General features: G+C 42.3%; 1 protein-coding gene across 1 annotated transcript; it reads right to left on the reverse strand.

The window, feature by feature from the left end:
* Positions 1-900: 900 nt before the first annotated feature.
* On the reverse strand, positions 901-18,650 carry tlcd2 (TLC domain containing 2). The gene is made up of 4 exons (XM_086125864.1): positions 18,085-18,650; positions 17,849-17,931; positions 13,513-13,595; positions 901-3,720 (listed from the first exon to the last, which is right to left on the reverse strand). The coding sequence occupies exons 1-4, from the start codon at positions 18,261-18,263 to the stop codon at positions 3,340-3,342; spliced, it is 726 nt and encodes a 241-aa protein (XP_085981990.1). The 5' UTR covers positions 18,264-18,650; the 3' UTR covers positions 901-3,339.
* Between the last annotated feature and the right edge of the window lie 883 nt (positions 18,651-19,533).

Genomic DNA, 19,533 nt, shown 5'->3' on the forward strand with positions numbered 1-19,533 from the left:
TGCAACCCCGCGGAGCTTCATCACGTCTTTGAAATACGTCATGGCCACTGAAGTTCTCGGTGAGGTTCTGCCCTCGGGAGGAAAGGAAATTAACATTCGGTGAAGCTGGATAGAAAAATGTTTCAACTTACCTTAGGTTTTAATATAAAGCATTTCAAACAATAGACTCCCAAGGCATACAAACATGCAACTCTCCAGTATCGATCTTGCAGGCTGCATCCATTATGCGGCTCCGATTGACGTGAAGCAGTCTCAAAGTGATGAATGTGTTCACTTGTGGCTGCACATAATAACCGAACATGGTTCCCACTCCAACTCGGCGTCTCCTTCGTTTCTATTGAGCACCAAAGCGCCCACCGTCAACGTGCGCGACATCCTTTGGGCTCCCCCCCACGACCTCCGGTGTGAGGCGTCGAACGACTAGGGATGGATGAGTGCTGCTTGTGTGGGGGAGGGAGCTGGTTGTCTGGGTGGAAGGCGAAGGCGAGGGGGGGGGGGGGGGGTGAACAATCACACCGTGATGAGATCACGCGAGAACTAGCATCGGGCCACGGAGGCGACGTGGCAGCTGATTGGAGACACGTTAAAGTGATTTAAACTGTATTCTGTTTCCGAACTAAGGCACGTATTTTACATTCAATAAATTCTAGGACACATCTCAGAAAACGAATACATACTGAAATAACACGGGTCAACAGCAAAATGGAAGAGATGGCTTTTTGTGTCCCTTAACGTAGCATTTTTTGACGACTAAAATGTTTTTATTTCTAACACAAGATAATTGAGATATTCAATTTTTTTTAAATTTGATTTTAATCAAACCTGCACAATATCGAACGTAATCCAAATTTATAATTGCTAAATATATTAACTAAGAACTAATAAAAGACAAGGTAAACGTTCTAGAATGATTCACTTTATTATAACAAGATACAAAATCATCTTCGCCAGAAGAAATTTACATTGAGCAAAGGCTGCTCTCAGGCAGACAAACTGGTATCTTGTGCTTTGTAATTCATGAGATAGTCTTCAATGAGATCACTGAAGTCCATTAAAAAATTAGGCCAAGAGTTGCAGATTTTCATACACTGTATTTACAATATTTAGTTAATCAAATAATTTTGATTAACTAAATACAGTACTGAAAATATAATTTCAATAATGTCATGATGCATGTTTGAAAATAATAGAAATGATGTTAAACATCCATCAAATTGTCAGAGTGTACTGTACATGGTGCCAAAACTGCTGCCAATTATCAAAACGCCGCTTCACAATCAGAGGTCAATCACACTCACAAACTCACGTCTAGTTGCAAAAAAATGACAATTACATTACACTGGTCTAAAGAGGTACAGTAAACTGCCCACATTGGCTAAATATTTTTTTAAAATAAGAACAGTATTTTGATCTTTATGTAAGGCTGCTGTGATATAGACCCAATAGAGATTTCATTTCCTCATTTGAACTTGGAACTGCTGGTGTGCGTTCATTTGCGAACAATTTGGGGGGGTCAACTGCAAGTTAAGACCAGCCATGGTTTACTAGTCCTTCTGCGTCAGTGGATTTCACACCTACGCAGATGGACTCGTCCTTCAACAGCAACATGTTGATAAATATGTTAGGTAAGGGAGACAACAAAAACACAATTACTCGTTTCAAATGCTTTGAAGCAATCAGTTAATTTCATGTTCAACGCAACACTACTTTCAGAACAAATAAATTACAAATATGCACTATTTAACCCCCCAGCCCCCAAACAAAACGACAATATAATTTCCTATTTTTGTTTTTCCTCAGGCCAGAGCAGATCAAGTGCGACTTGATGGTGAAATTTATGTGTTGAATAATTTAACTTCCTATACAGTCGTTAATGCAATACGGTTTCATGAACGTCTGCATGGTGCTGATCTTATGTCAATCCTCTCTGTTTAACGGCTTTGTCGCCATCTTGTGGCAACTGTTGGCTACTTCCGACAGAGTTCAGTCCCTGTCCCCTGCAAAGAGCAGATAGATGTTCAATGTATCCGGAGATGTCATCTGTTTTTATTCCAACATTAACCTCAAAACCTGGCATCAAACATAAATAAGATAACACGTCTACAAACACTAATTTTTAAGAAAGTGAAGACACTTCTCCTCTTTTGCCAATAAAGGAGATGTATCCAAATATGAATTTGTTAGTTTGCATTGAAATACTTGGGTCTCTGGAGTGCCTGCCCACCTATCATGCCTGACATTATGAAATTAAACCATGTTTAAATAAACCAGTGGGTGCCCTTTGCACAAACGCTGTTGATTTGACATCTGGAGATAAAGGAGTCTCAGATAACATCACAAAAACTGAATACATTTGAAGTCGCTAAGTTGGCTGCTAGATCTTCCTCTGCTCAGCTTGGTGAGAAGTATTTTTAAAAAGTGCATTGATTGGCATGAGACAGAACTGCCCTCTACAATTAAGTGATTCCAAAACGGTGTGTGACATGTGGATTTTAAGTGTGCTGTAATTCTTTGTCATTTGTGTACTTCAATGGAATAATATCACAGATATGTTACTAAGACAGGTAGGAAGCTTTTTAAACTATGAAAAAAATAAAATAAACTCATGTCCCCTTTATTGAAGTAATTGCTGAGTGTGCTGCCCTCTAAAGGCCATGTTAAGAATAGCACTTCCCACCAGTCTGGTTATTGCAGCAACGGCAGACAGACAACATCCAAGAACGCTATTTATAGACTATTTCACAGGCTTCCCGTTTGATTACAAACATAGTGGTGACACTTGGTTGTTGCATTCCAACATTTGGATTAGAAAACAGGGCATTATGGCGCTCATTTGAGATCTTCACTGCTCAGGATAACTTCAATGTTAGTCCATGGGCCAAGTATAATAAGCCACCACCCTGAATTAACATTTTACAGGGATTGCTTGTGTCCCATTTGACAATGATTAACAATGCTCGTTCTCAAAGAGGCAAACAAGTTTTAAAAGCTTCCTGAGGTAGCAGGTGGCTTGAAATTAAGAAGATGTGGGAAAATAAGAAAAAAGACATCACTTTTGCATAACTAGTTTAAATAAAGTTTAGGTCTAGTTGATTAATTCATTCAGTGGTCAAGGAAGCCACAGCCATACGTCATATATCATAGCATATACTGTACGATGATATGCATTTAACGCCATGAAGTCTTGCTTCAAATGGAGGTAATTGTGGGCTTCACTCACCATAAGCTACATTTTAGAACACCCAGTGGGCCTTTGCAATGATGCAGTAGTGAAGTGTTAGGATGTAAAGGAGTAGAAAAACAAAAAATGGGCAAACGTAAACCCAAAATGGATTCCCCCTATGTTTCTTTTTCTTTCTTGGCGTCCCGAGTACTGCTCTTCAGGAAGTCGCTCCTGAGCAGGCGGTAAAACAGGACGATGTTCATGACCGTCATGATGGCTAGGCCCACGCTGCCCAGCGTGTAAGCCATGAGGGGCACCTTATCTCTGTTGAGCACCAGCCAGCGGGTCATCCAGGCCAGCGTGTTGATGCGGAATACTACATAGGTGCCCAGGTTGATCATGCTGTTGACCCGGTAGACGGTGCTGGCGGCCCGATTGGCCATGCGCAGGATCTGCCTGAGATGGAGGAACACCGAGTTGATCTCTACCAACAGGGCCACCACGGCGAACCCGATGTAGCAGGATGCAAACACAGACAGGCCAAAGCAGGTGATCACCTAGGGGGGAGACACAGGAAGGAACCATGTTATGGTGGAGCACAAAACGAAGAAAATGCAATTGTGCCTTGACCTGTGAGTCTGAGTTTATTTTGTGATGCTGCCCATAACTCTCAACACTGCCATCATAAACGATCTCTCCTCACTGAAATAAATTGAAACATCATCAGATTCAACCCGGTAAGTGTCACGTCAATGCCTCTGAAATGTCATAACACAGAAGTATTTTTCAGAAACACGGTTGCACAAAACTGGTTGAAATTGCAGACATGAATGTGAGATAAAGACGTATGGAATCATGAACTTTGTGTTGGTTAATGGAACAGTCTAAATTGTCCTTAGGTAAATGGATGTTTGTCTAGTTGCCCTGTGACCGACGGACCGGTTCAGGGTGTACCTCGCCCACTGCCGAAGATGGCTGGGATAGTCTCGGGTAATGGCTGGATGGATGGGTGCACTTTTAGATTTTTTCCTGCTTCTTTTTTTTTTTTAACTCTTCCACCCATTGATTTAAATTAGGGTGACAACAGAGTTATTCCATTGTTTACATTTAAAATTATTTTTTCTTATTATTAATAATGGGACACCTCCACTGCAGCATATCTACACCATATTTAACGGTCTATAATTTCTCTGATTTACAGTGAGCGTTTTTCTTTTTTTTAAAGCTTGCAAGCTTGCACTGATGGGTTAAAAGGTTTTAACCCCCTTTTATACTTACATGATAGTGAAGAATGCTTAAATGTTACTAAATATACTGGACAGTATAAAGCTTGCTCTTGTCAGCTGGCTATGTGTTTTATTTATAAATGAAGTTAAAATACATCAAGATATGAAGGAGTATTGAAGACCCTGTCGAGACGTTTCAGTAGGTGACAGGGTTTTGGGGAAAGGCTAAAAAGAAGGGAAAGGTTCAAATGCTGTTGAATAACAACTAAGACTAAATAGCCACGAGATGGCAGCATCGAAAAGGCATGCAATTGAGCGATGAGGGCCTGAGGGCTTTCATGACGTGTGACAAAAATGACAAGGTAACATCCGATGTTTGAGCCCACCCACTCGCCATCCCGACTTAAGTGACGCAAATGAACAAACAGACTGACAAATAGGCATCATGGGACTAAGTTGAGACAGTTGCAAATGGAGCAAGTCACCCATGACAACTTGGCTTTGTCGGGTCAATTTGATTTGTCTGGCCGCACTACAGTCAATAGTAAGAACAGGCTTGCTTATTTTCAATATCTAACATGTAATTCGGAGGAATGATTATTCCATGTGTATTTAAAAAATGGGCCACTCCTTGGGAGCGTGGCAAAGTGCAGAACTTTCTCCATTTGTAAAAATTCTGTTTTCCCGGAGACCAGAGGTGTCCGAACTTGGTCCTCAAGGGCCGCTGTCATGCCCGTTTTCCAGCTCTCTCAAGAGCAACACGCTTGAGTTTAGATGATCAAACCCGGGCAATTTCAGTTTATGTAAAGAAATAGAATAAAATTTACATTAACATTTAAGTGTTCCTAAAACATTGCGGGGAAAAATGAAACTTGATGCTCAACAGTCATCATCTGCAGGCATATAGTTATGCTCATATTAACAATTTATTATGGGGAAAAATGACATTTTTGAGAAATTTAAAAGCATTCTTTTCAGCAGTACAATGTCATTGTAATTGATGTAATAACAAGTGAGTTTGTGTTATTATCATCAGGAAAACTACGGAAAATGGCTAGATAACAGCACTTAGATTGCCAAAAGAAATGAACAAGAAACTGAAGAAAATAATGTTACTAATAATGTTTTCCATTACCATGTTATCTTTCTTTGGTTACAAAATAAATCGCGCATGTTTTCTGCGGTTGTCTACACAACACTACTATTCAAAGAAAATTAGAACACCCAAAAAAAAAAAAAAAGGCGCACACAAGTGCTGGTGGCCCACATATAAAACAAGCATGATAAACATTATGACTCTTAATAACAATTAACAATCAAAGAGGAGTGACCTCTTTTTGGAAATTAAAATTAATCCGAATTTGCTTCTGTTTCTATTACACACTCTAACGGTATACATCCAAACTTTCAACTCTCTGTACTAGATGACAATGGTGACAAACACCATTGCGTTTCTGAGGACAGAGTGCACCAGCAGGGTCACAAGCAAAGGCTAAAGAGCAATGTGTATAGGACCCAATACTGTTGAGCATGGAACAAAAGGCACATTGATGAGTTGGTCATTTTAGAGCAAAAACACTGGAGGCCACCAGCACATATTTGGCTTTGTTTTCACCTCCTGCAACAGGAATTTTAGGCAGAGGTAGCACTAGTAACATGGCGGGTATTTACCGCACTGCCTAATGTCTCTTTAAACTGCAACTGTCACCACTGTGCAAGAGGAGTCTCATAAACTGAAAGCAGTGGGGCAAATGGGCGTGGCCAAAACAAGGATGGGTCTATCAGAAGACGGGTGTCAGCTCTTAGAAGACATCACAAGACTGAAAAAGATCCGCATTGACAGTGATTTGGGAAACACTCCAAGGCGATTTTTGACTAACATTTGCATGACAACGCTGAAGGTCCACAAAACATCCTGATGTCACACAATCTTGCGCTGTTCAGAGCATCAATGGATGACATCAGCGTGGCTTTGCATTTTTGTGGCAACATTTCATTGAAAGGAATAGCTTGCGCCGGAAGCGCCATAAAATAAGCAGATTCACATTCAAAGCAGAGACTCCAACATGGAAAACACACAAACTCGGTGCACAGACAAGGGACTTATAACACATGCACCTCAACAGATCCAGCTGTCAAACTCATAAAGTTCGCTGACGACACCACGGTCATCGGTCTCATCAAAGACGGCGACGAGTCTGCGTACCGCCAACAAGTGGAGCAGCTGGAGCTCTGGTGCAGCCGACACAACCTCGGGCTGAACACGCTCAAGACTGTAGAGATGATCGTGGACTTCAGGAAACATTCTTCTCCACAGTTGCCCCTCACACTATCCAACTGCCCCGTGTCAACCGTCGAGACCTTCAAGTTCCTGGGAATCACAGTCTCCCAGGACATGAAGTGGGAAGTCAACACCATCTCCATCCTGAAAAGGGCGCGGCAGAGGATGTACTTCCTGAGGCTGCTGAGGAAGCATGGCCTGCCACAGGAGGTGCTACGACAGTTCTACACGGCAGTCATCGAATCAATCCTGTGTTCTTCCATCACGGTTTGGTTTGGGGCCGCCACAAAAAAGGACAAAATCCGACTTCAACGGACAGTTAGGACGGCGGAAAAAATCGTTGGCACCGCCCTACCCACTCTTGAGGACTTGCACACTGCAAGAATCAAGACAAGGGCACGGAAAATCCTCCTGGATCCCCCGCACCCTGCCCACCACCTTTTCCAGCTACTCCCCTCAGGCAGACGCTACAGATCCATGCGCACCAAATCCAGTAGACACTTAAACAGCTTCTTCCCTCTAGCCATTAACTCCTTAAACAGTCACTGACGTAGTCACTCTTCTTGTACTACAAATACTGCTACTGGTTACTCTAAAATGGTTCAATGATTTGTTGTTTACGATGATACTAATGCAGCGTGTTATACCGGAGACAAATTCCTTGTGTGTTCTACATACTTGGCCAATAAAGATGATTCTGATTCTGATTCTGATTCTGATGCTCTTTAGATTGATGGTGGTTTCCTCCTTTAAGGTTATGGTGTTTGTGCATATTGCCAGCAGCCAATCACAATCTCCCATCCTTATCTTGGTAGTTAAACCCTAATAGATGAGTCACTATCATGGCCATTGCATAGGGCAAGTGGCAAGGAATGTCATTAACCTCACACTCAAAAGATGCACCGTAAAAAGACACGAAAAGGGAGGAAAGTTCAAACGGCCCGGAAGCCATTCATGGAGCAAAGAGGCCAAGTTCTATGCTGCCTTTGGCCATCCTGACAGAAGGGGAATCCCAGTAATCCTCAAAACAGCTCTTAGAAACGCTTAGACATTTGGAATATTTTACAACGGTTGGAATTTAACAGTCAGGGAGCAAAAGCAGCCGCGCTGCAGCCAGACAGATGTTGTCGGACGCCTGGGCTTTGAAACTCACAACTAAATGGGGAGTGAAAAGACAAAATGAGGAGTTGTTTCCCAGCAGCCACTTTCTTAGGAAAGGCTTTGTACAAGATTCCACAAAGGTTTTGGAGTTACGTCTTCCCTTGGAGGGCCATTACAACAGTGAAATGTTTAAAATCATCACATCATATTCTTGTACACCAAAAAAAATTTGATTCCTAGTTTTGAAATCAGTCAATTATATTTTTGTTTTTTTTTGTTCAATTATTGTTCAAGTGAGTGTGAACGCCTTAAAATGATTGCAAAATCTCAACGTGGTTTGTTACACATGACAATTTGACATTTTGGTTCAGATTTTAGTAACGATCATGGAAGTTGACACACTTGATTTGCTTTCGCGGGCCACATAAAATGATGTGGCGGGCCGGATCTGGACCCCGGGCCTTGAGTTTCACACCTGTGAATGAGAGGATTCCGGACAACACCTTTGTGTAGAGGAATTCTGCAATAGCAGCACAGGTGTGTGAAGATTATAACACCTGTCGCTCACAACTCCCGCCCTGTTGTTTTGGTTACACGTGTTTTTGATATGTCATATCACACACTGTAGCTGAACATTATCAGCATGGAAAATATTGACTCATTTCATGGAGTAAAAGCGCAATGACAAATCGATGTAAATGGATTGGTTGAAATGTTCAGTCTGGGAAGTGAGTAATGTGTGTCAACCAAAATTAAATGAAAGCCAACAACACTGTTGTAGCATTTTGTGCCTATGCTGCTTGCAACACGAATGCGTCCAACATTACTTGCACATGTATGTCAAATCCATAGCGTAGGCCGTCGAAGCCATGCATATAGTGTTTCTGAAGTTAAGATTGCACACTAACTACAAGAAGGAGAGATACCGCCGCTCGTTCCTACCGACTGCTGTCAGGCTGCTGAATAAAAATAAAATTACCGGTACGTGAAAAACAATTGTAAATAGCACAGCCACCTTATCTATATCTATATTTATATTACACTTAATTGAACTGTGTACATTGAAAATGAAACATTTATTTTGTGAATGCAAACACTTTGTTTTTCTTCTTTCTTTTTTCTACCCACAATTTTGCTGCTGTAGAACTGTAAATTTCCCCAGTGTGGGACAAATAAAGGATATCATATATCTTAACTGGCCTGGCAAACAGATTACAACACGGCAAGCAGATTACAACATATGATGTCTTTTTTTAAGGTATATGTGAACAGTAGACTATTATGACAAAACTGTTGTCTTTGCATGATGTTCCCCCCCCCCCCCCCCCCCGAGTGTAGATCAAAAAAAGAATGGTTGCTTTTTCAGTCAATAGAGGGATTGTCAACCATGCAGCCGCTCCTTAGGAACAGTAATGATTAAACCAGAGTTCAACGTTTCAAAAGACAGGAAAACATCTCGAGGACAGCAGGTGGTGGTGCCCGTGACTGCGATCATGCGACTTGAATCAACTGCTGTCGCCTGACAGCAAGTCACGTTAAAGCTATGGGCATATTTGGATCCGATTCATCGGATGAGCCTTAAGGGGGTCATCCATCATATTTCCACGTTTCATCATAATGATGTTGTTGAGGAAATGTTCTCCTCTATTACAGTTGGGCCCGAATACCAATAGTAAGGACACTAAATTAAGAGACCACAAGAAGAGCACTCAGTAGTGCAGACTGTCCTCCTGTGCATATATGAAACGATGATTGGAGCCATAAAACAAGGTGCGGTTGCCTTGCCCGTCAACATAGCTTGAAGGGAATAAATTCCTCCACAAACCGCTCATACGTCAGCTCTAAATAAATACCGCCTCTTTGTTGAATTAATTCATGCTTGTCTTTCCCTCTCTGCAGCCTCTTTGGTATGGATGGCACATAACGTGTTGAACCGTGCGACCCACCCTCGGGCCTCCTGAAGACAAACAAGACCGGCTTGCTCAGTTCTGTGTGGCGGAACAGGACATGTAGACTGACACTCTTGTCTTCTAATTCCAATTGACTTGACAAGTGCCAATGGATAACAAGTATTTTTTGTTATGTTCTGAACCATACACTCCCTGATGAGTACGTCCCATTACAACAAGAAGTGCAGCTATTGGTTTATAGTTTTTTGAGGGGTTGTACAAGCTGCGAAGAGTGGGGGGACTTGAGGGGATGGTGTAAGATGTTTTGAGGCAGTACAAGCAGAGAGTACTGTCGGTAAAATATGGAGTAGAGTTACAACACAGAAATATAGGGGGTGTGGGGGGGGTGTGTGTACGTCTTTATGGAATGCTACTCAGGAAGTGAGAGGTTTGGTGTTGGGTGTGTTTTTTTCACAAGGGAGTCTGAGGCTCAAGTGAACACCAGATGTCTCTCCTGTTGAGTGGGTCAACACACAGAAAATGAGGGAGGACCCGAGGGGTCCCGCACTAAAGGCAAGAGACAGCTGAGGAATAAACACATTCATTATATCGTTTACTGCACAAAAATGTCCACGTTGTCCTCCCTTCATTGTGTGAAATGTTTGCTCTTCATGCTTTGTGTTTAGGCCTAATCTAATAGATTAATGGTGGAGGGTAAAAATGTCAGGAGTTCACGGTTAGCCAAAGGATTGTCAAGACCTAACCCTAAAAGCAAGTTGGAGAGCCATTTAAAAAAAAAAAAGACACTATGCTCATGTTCAACATACAACACTGTTTACGCAAACGCAGACTTTTGTCGGACATCGCGCTTAAAAGTGACAACATGAATGAGGGCCTTGTATTTTTAAAAAAACTTTACTTAAAACATTGTTTAGTTTTAACCTTGGTTTGATCTTTGATTTCAAAATGAGTTATCCATCAATTGTGTACTGTATGTGTACTAATACGAGGAGGTGATTAAACATTTAAACTGTTTCACAGTCAGAATAGCCCTTCGAGGGAAACTGTGACCACAATGAATTTGACACTCCTGCTATAATGGATTGCCTCGGATGTTGGAGATTTCCCTGCATACTATTTTTGTTTGTTGGTTATACGAAACGGCTCTTGGAAATATCCATTTTAAGGCCTGTAAAACTGAGACTCCCATCTGAGGTTACCAAATCAGATGACCCTGCCACAAGAGGAAGAAGAGCAGGTATGTACAAAACAATTTGGACATAAAAAAAAATAATAATAATTTGGAAAAATTGTTCTCCTAAAAATAAAAAAAGGGAACCAAGAACTGTTTTCAGATTGAATGACGGTCATGTGGCGATTAATGATGCAGTCTGCTGATCAGTTCTGAGGTTATGGTTTCCAACGTAACACATTCATAGCACTTCGAATGCAATACCAAAAAAAAAAAAAAAAAAATTCAACTATACCAAATAAAAGCGGGATGACATCGATTTCTGGAGACAAACATGGTTCAAACAGAGACAGAGCATCTGATAATAAGAAACTCACGTGTTAGTGCATGACAAAATTGTGACCTAATCCGGTGGAAGTCCCCCTCCCATAACCATGACAATTAACCACAAAGTGTGGACTCCACAAGACAGCGAGAGATGGCCTACGGTATCCGGCAGCAAGATTTATTTCTTAGGAGTGGTTTTTATCCTAGAAAATCCCACAGCTGTTTGATTGTGTCTAGATTTGGGTAATTTGAATGTTGCATCAATGCTTTTTATTCCTCGCTTAAAGCTTAAACCATCCATCCATCTGATCCTATCTGAGCCTATCCCAGTAGACCTTGAGCAAGACCGCAGCATTTCTTGTGGGTCGTCAGGTACATTAGCATCCAAACTCTAAAAGTATGGTATGTTTCCATAGCTTTGTTTTGTTTAAAAATATTTTTAGATAGTGTCACAGAAGAGCACTCAAGATGGCCAGGAGGAAAAATAAAAGGATGACCACTGAAATGGCATTGCTAAGGCAACAGAAAAGTATTAGACAGGTCTAAGCCAGTGATAATCGGATTTTGGATTTACCCTTATGCAAAGTACAAAAATATACTGACCACATTGAGGTCATAGGTGACTAGCCTACTTAAAGCGCATGCTTTTCACATCCTTATTAGGGGGGTGGGGCAACCTATGTCTGGCAATAAAATAAGCAGACATCATTTCCCAGATGAAGCAATGTGGAATGACCATCAATAGATTGTGGTATGACCCCCATAGCTCTCAAATAGCAATAAAAAGCAATAATATCCCTTTCAGTCATTAGGAAAGGCTAAACATATTTTTTTTCCATTTGAGTATTTGCCCTGGCTTGAAACACTAGGAATGAACCACTCTCACCACAAGGCATCTTGCAAATGCTCAAGACAAAAACGGCAACTGTCAAGACGACTGGTAATGATACAATGACATTTGTTCTACATTTGATAGGGTAAATACAGATTGTGTCAACAAAACAACGACTCTATTTGAAATAGAGACAGCAAACCATTGCAATCCCAATGAGATTTTTCATCTGAGGCGCATTGTGCAGCATTCATTTCACATTCTGTGATAAGGCGGTGATGTTTGCGCGCGTGGAAAGCCTAACCCTCTTGAACCTTAGTGCTAACCCAAAGAGGAGTCTCCCAGGACATCATGTGACGTGTGCTGTCATGCTGGGATTCAAAACTTAACTTGAGTGCACAAATATTGGAGAACCTCCAGTTTGGTTAGCTCACTGACGATTATGTGCTATTGCACTATAGCCGGAGGAAAAGAAAGTCTCAAAGCTCAAGTTGGTTGAGAGTATTTTTATAGAATCAATACTTGGAGCAAACGTGAATAACAGTTGGGGAGGGTGGCGGGGGCACTTGGATGAAAGCAAAATCTCATCCCTTCATCGCTCTGGTGACAAACTGCAGCCAGCTGGCACAAGCACGGCTTCCATTCATGGCCTTGCAGAACGGCAAGGAAAGAAATGGGAGAGGGAATCGTCTTTTAACCCAACACTGAGATGGTGCGGAAACTGTTCAGGGCAAGTCTTTCAGAATGGTGTTCTTCAAAAAACATTTGAGAAAGGTCTCCTACAATGATAATATTTGAAAATATTATATGTGGGGTAGGGAGAGGAATTACATAAACGGTTCTTTAAAAATAAAAATAGTAATAAAATGCACGCTGTCGGTAATTACATATTTAGAAATTGTTTGTTTGGTCGCTCATTGTTCCGCTTATCGATTCCTCTTGAGTCACAAATGAGTGATGCCATTATACGCAAGAAATTTTAAGTTCCACTTTTTAGACAGGGCGTCACGGCAGTGGGACTCTAAACTTTGCTGTAATTTGACACGGAAAGATGTTACGGGGGAACTTCAAAGGGTTTCTGGAATCATGCAGAACATATTTTGCAAACGCAAGTCAAATATGCTCCTTTTTATTTTATTTTTTTAATAGGGCACTTGGTAATGTTAAGCTGATCCAACCTGTTCATGTTGATGACAATGATGTGCTGGCTAGAGAGTGCGAGTTTGACTTTGCGTTTCCCAACCGATTGTTGCTTTGTTCCGCCCTCACTTGTTCTTTGTAACAAGACAAGAAAGACAAGTATTTCGTCGTCGCCTCATTTACGCTTCTTGAGGGCCTGCTGGAGCTTGGGTCCAACCTACTTCTGTGTGTGTGTGTGCGTGTATTTTTTTAATGGTATTGCTGTGTACAGCCAGATTGTCCTCTTGCAACCCCAGGCAGCCTTTTATTGCAACCAAAATTAACGAAGAGCGTTAAGAGCTTATTGTGTTTTATGACTTACAACAATATGATGCGAGGCAAGCTCCCAGAACTGACTTAACTTCTGGTGTGTCACCATATCAAAGAGGTCATAGATGAAGTAACCTGTTGAGACAGAAAATGAATGTCACGATTATTTTTTGAAGGTTGTTCATTGATAAAAACACAATTCACTTTCACAACAGCCCCTATGGGCATATCAAGGCAATCCGGGGGGCTGCTTCCATGACAACCATGATGGCAAACATGATGCGCCTTGGAGACCGGAGCTATTCATATCCACCGACACCCACCCACCCCCTCACAACCACGAGCCGTATCCATGGTGACAGCTTCTCAGAATGCTGTAAAAATAATGGTGTGGTGAGGTTGAAGGCGGCGGAGTGTGGGCGAGCGAGGTGCTTTGATGAGGCATGATCAAAGCCCATCACGTTGGACATATGACACAATGTTTTTGTTTTAGGTTTACTTTGACCTGTTGGGAAGGTTTTAGGTCCTGTACATCGCAGCAAACCAGGAAATAGTGCCTCTAGTCATCCATTCAGAAAATATTCGGACAGCTGTTATGGTGACATTAAAAAAAAAAACATCATTCACTGTCAGCATTTCAAAGCAGAGCTGCCCATATTGTCGGTTTTCAAGAATTCTGACTATTTTTCCAGATCCTAAGATTATGCCAAAAGAAAGGGTAGACTCTTTCTTCACCATAAAAAAAAGTTTGTTTCTACTTTCTTCCTTTCTTTAGGAATCAGCAGAACATGAGTTGGTTTCACCAACGGTTACTGACCAAAAAGCTGAGAAAACAAGCTTTTAGTGAAACAGAACAACAGTGACGCTGATGCTGATATTGTTTACTTTTTTGATGCCCCAAAATAAACAAAAATGAAAAACAAAAAAAAAACAAGTCAGAGAAAGAACATATGATGGCCTTTTTTAAAAATTAGTTAATTTATTTACAGATGTAATATGATGTGAACATGACTGACGGATGGCTTGAGTTGGATGCCAAGGGCCTTTTTACACAATCTCAGAAATGGGCGACAGACGTGCTAACCACTACTCACCTTGCCGCCTGTGTTTCTTCCATTCCGGCATATATTAATAGGAATAATTGCCCACCAAAATACTGTGATACTTTTATGTAAATAATCAATATTTGAATGAGTTTACCACGAGTCTGCAACATTCCATCATTCCATTCATCCATTATCCTCACAGGGGTGTGCTGGAGCCTATCCCAGCTGTCTTCAGGCAGTAGGCTGGGTACACCCTGAACTGGTTGCCAGCCAATCGCAGGGCAGACATCAACGAACAACCATTCACACTCACGGTCACACCTAGGGACAATTTAGAGTGTTCAGTTAACCTGTCATGCATGTATTTTTGGAATATGGGAGGAAACCGGAGTACCCGGAGAAAACCCGCACAGGCATGAGAAGGACATGCAAACTCCATACAGGAAGGCCGGAGCCGGGATCGAACCCACGACCTCTGCACTGTGAGGCGTATGCGCTCACCAGTCCGTCACCATACCGCTTCTGCAATTCTCCCAATGGAGGGAAAATTGAAAGGGTGTCTAAACGTTGCCGATGCCAGAATAATGTTTCCGCGCATCATCAGCACAGGAGTCAGACAAGTTTCCACTGACTTCCATCCAAACCATGATTGGAGCCGTTGGCTGAAAAAAAAAAAAAAAAAAAAGGCTTTCGATGGGGCGTTTTTCCTCTCAAGCTCTCACAGGATCCTTAACTATTTAGTCCCATTTACAGAAAACCGCTACCTTGGACACATTGTCAGTCATCATAACCCTCACATTCAAGTTCAACCATTTAGTCTCCAGTACAGTGACATGGATGTGGATGATTTTTTTTATGAGTAGAAAATATTGTAATAATTAGAAACATAAGACAGTCAATCTGTTCTGTCACTGACAAGTGCAAAACATAAACTATTACTCCTGCATGTCTCCCTTGTGGCTGCATTTTGTTTATGCTATGAGCACACCCATGAAGAGAGAACAGAAGCTCATATTAACAGTAACACAAGCTGGATTTATCCTTGAGAGGGCGGTGGAGTCGACAAACAAGGCCTTCATTCACCAAGCTATGATCGACTGATGAAATGCCATAAAAAGGGTTGTGCGGTGTCCCAGCGAATACGCGGGGCCAACTTCTCTTCAAAAATGAGCGTAATCTCAGAATCACACCCCAGTCGTTGAGGGAGGCCTTAAATAACCAGCGGAAATAAACATCTTGCACTGTTGTTGCCCCAGTGACCTCACACAAGTGAGTGGGTGTGACATGTGGTGCCACAGACCGGTCATAATGCCCTCCATTGAGACTCGTCTCAGCAACACACTGCACACTGCGAGTTTGCAGGGCGGGGCTTCTTGACGGAATGTTAAGCATCCTGGGAATTCTTAGGGAAACCCAAGCAGCGTGGCACATGGCCAATTAAGCGGTGTTTCAGGGGGCCGGGGGTAACCCTTAAACTGTTGAAGGATTAATTAGAAAATAGCAACAGATGCTATTTTAGTACCATGGGTGGGCATGTGGACTCTGGTTTGGCAGATTGTTATTTAAAAAATAACTCAAGAACATCTCAGAATGGCCTAAGCAGACAGTGTCACATGCATAACTTTTTTTTGCTGTGAGGTAACCACTGCAGCTTGGTATGAGACAAAAAGGGCACATTTGATTTACGCGAGTCAACAACCGAGTTGACATGGGAATAAGTCAATTTTAATTGGGAGTATAATGTGTGGAAGAAAGTCAAGTTTAGCAGGTAGGGCTTTTTTTGGAGACAAAATCACACTATGAAAATCTGACAACTCAACAGCAGTGCTCACGAAACATGGGAAGTATAGGAGCATTGGTCAGTAATCACTACTCTCCATTCCGGGTGGATGTGGTCTTTTGACGGTGTTGTTTCATGTTCATTTCTGCATATTTTTATGGATTCTTTATTTACACTCTATTCTTATGATGACATGTTTCTGGCGGTAAGCCTGGTTTCGGATCTCAGCCAACCTCATCCAGATTCCTCCTGGTACTTGTGTGGGATTTCTCCTAGGACTTCGGCTTCCTCACACACTCCAAAAACATGCATGTTAGGTCTGATGCTCACCGCACAATGTAGCCAAAACTGACTGGAGTGTTGTACAACATCATGTGTGGTTGATGAATCTTTTCTTCTGAGTAGCTGTCTGCATCTGGTTTTGTGGCGATTCCAAAATGGGATTGCCCATTACTGGCATCGCGACGGTGCAGGCACAACAGCCAATCTAAAATATCCATGAAATTTCATGAGGAAAATAAATAAAATGTGTAAGCAGGAAGAACACTTTTTCTGTTGCAGTGTGTGTTTTGATTGAATGTTGTAAATTTGATCAGTATTTACTCCTGCCCATTCTGAATGGATGGGTAATCTAGCGCTCGTAGTTTTCTGTTTGTAATTGTACAATGTCCCTTTATTTTCTTTTATGCATCCTGTTACGTTAAATTGTATGTACACTTTTCTTTTTTTTCTTCTTTTTTTTATGTTCACAGTGTATGGTTATGATGTGAATTGCGCTCCATCTTCAAGGCCGGATCACTTTTGGATAAAAAAAAAGACCTTGGTGTCACAATGAGGGGTTTTGATTTATGGTTAAATAAAGGTTTTGATTTGATACTTAAGCCGCATGAATGGCTATTTGTCCATGTGTACCCTGAGAATGACTGGCAACCAGTTTAGGATGGACTCTACTTGTTGCATTGCTTGCCTGAAGTCAGCTGGGATAGTCCAGCTCATCTCAGAGCCAAATGAGAGGATAGAAACAGAATGGCTAATATATCGGAGACAGCATGACTCCTAATATGTAACCAAGATATGGCTGTTGTTGACAAGAAGGAGGTTGAGTGCTTCGTGTGTCAACCTCACAGTGCAGAGGTGCAGGGTTCGATTCCAACTCCGGCGTCCCTGTGTGGAGTTTGCATGTTCTCGCCGTGCCTGCGTGGGTTTTCTCCGGGTACGCCGGTTTCCTCCCACATTTAAAAGAAAACATGCATGGCAGGTTAATGGAACACTCTAAATTGTCCCTCTGTGTGAGTGCGAGCGCGGATGGTTGTGCGTCTTTGTGTGCCGTGCGATTGGCTGGCAACCGGTTCACGGTGACCCCCGCCTACTGCCCGAAGACAGTTGGGATAGGCTCTAGCACCCCCCTTGACCACCACACTACCCATTACATCAAACACTTTAATAAACCAGTACATTCTAAAAGTATGCTAAATGTGTGAGTGTGGGGGGGGGGGGGGGCGGTGTACACGAGGCACCTACCCATCTCGTTTTGTATCCGTCTGTGATAGTTAATTACTCACCAATTGAAAAAGACACCAGTGCATGAGAAAACGTAGAATGTGTTTCTATCAAATCTTCAGCCATTTCTGGTTGCAGGAAGAAGCTGGAAAAGAAATAGTGCAATCAGTCAAGTGATGTCTCAACGGTGTGCGAGTGTGTGTATAAAGACATACACACACACACACACACACACACATACATGTAAATAAATATATACATATATATAAATCGTTGATTAGAATAGGAGCCTCATTACCAAAGCACTGCCCATATCGCGGTGACAAGGCTGTGCACGAAGGACGTGGAGATGTTTCTCCATTTTGACGTATTCCTTTGTGCAGCTTCCGGTACGGGTAGTCTGTCCAATCCAATGTTGAACGATCGGAAAAATCCGTAGGATCCTCCAATGGTAAGAAGCACCGAGCTCAGCTCCATGGCCCCTAAAACTCGTAAAGAGCGCTAAGGGTTGACGGCCAAATGCACTTACTGTGACCCTGGCCGCCGTGGCTACCTAGATGTTGTCAAGAGTAGCTTTAAGAAATCACATGTCCGTGAAGTCACGCTCACACACTCTTGTGAAAGCCCAAAAGGGCGTTTGTTTTGATCTGCTGCTCTTCAGTGTTGAAATGAAGTGATGGTGAGTTCCGCGGCTTGCGAAGACTGGAGGTGTTTTGTGCCTCCGTGGTATCAGGCGAACACCCAGCTAGAGACGAATGGCCCGCCAAGATGTGACAACTTGTTCAAAGTTGTGAAACAGCTCCTGTAGTAAAATCTCGCCCCTTGCTTGTGTAACTTTTTGACACCGAGCAAAACCAGACTGCTTCTCCCCACCCTACTACAAGGGGGCGCGGCCACGACAAAGCAAGACTTGTGCTGAGTTCAGGTTCACCCAGAAAATCTACAATCGTGGGGTTCTAATGCTGTACGTACGATACAACGTCACGGAGAGAACATGCAAACTCCACACTGAAAGGCAGATAAATCGAACCCCGCACCTCTGCTCTGTGAGGCGGACTCACAAGGGTGAGGGTGTGTGTGTGTGCTGGAGCCGATCCCAGCTGTCTTCGGGCAGTAGGTGGGGGACACCCTGAACTGGTTGCCAGTCACCTCACACTGAGGGACAATTTATTTTGGAGTGTTCAATCAGCCTGCCGTGCATGCTTTTTTAGAATGTGGGAGGAAACCAGAGTACCCGGAGAAAACCCACGCAGGCACGGGGAGAACACCGGGATCAAACCCATGACCTCTGCACACGCTAACCACTGGATCACCGGGCCGCCGGTTGTCAAATTCATTTGACCAAATAAATGTTTAATCGTCTCATCGTATTATATTACTTGTACACAACAAATTGATGGATTAATAGTTTTGAAATCACTCAACAATGAGTTTGTTCAATTATTGTTCAAATGAATGTAAACAGAGGAATAAAATTATTGCAAAATCTCAACGTTATTGCTTGTGAGGTGGATGTGCTACCCAGCTGAACATCGTGCCGTCCTGTATTTTTTATGATGAATTGAATTCCAATTAACCAAGTCTCAGCGGGACCATGGTCGACTGGTTAGCACATCTGCTGGATGGAGAACTAAGTCTTCAATAAAAATAGATAAACCAATGTTAAATTAATTGTAATAACTTAAGGGAGGGTATGGCTACAAGTCACTCTGTGCGTGACTTGTAGTCGATAACATGTCATGATTAT

Source organism: Hippocampus guttulatus, chromosome 12, assembly GCF_054856545.1.
Source record: "Hippocampus guttulatus isolate MCC_2025c chromosome 12, RoL_Hgut_1.0, whole genome shotgun sequence".
Lineage (NCBI taxonomy): Eukaryota > Metazoa > Chordata > Actinopteri > Syngnathiformes > Syngnathidae > Hippocampus > Hippocampus guttulatus.

What these genes read in the sequence shown, in the direction of transcription:
- tlcd2 (XM_086125864.1), bottom strand. Translation starts at nt 18,263, where the DNA reads ATGGAGCTGAGCTCGGTGCTTCTTACCATTGGAGGATCCTACGGATTT. An exon ending in GCGATATGGGCAGTGCTTTG is followed by an intron (nt 17,932 to 18,084) that starts GTAATGAGGCTC and finishes TTTCTTTTCCAG; the next exon opens with CTTCTTCCTGCAACCAGAAA. An exon ending in ACTGGTGTCTTTTTCAATTG is followed by an intron (nt 13,596 to 17,848) that starts GTGAGTAATTAA and finishes CTGTCTCAACAG; the next exon opens with GTTACTTCATCTATGACCTC.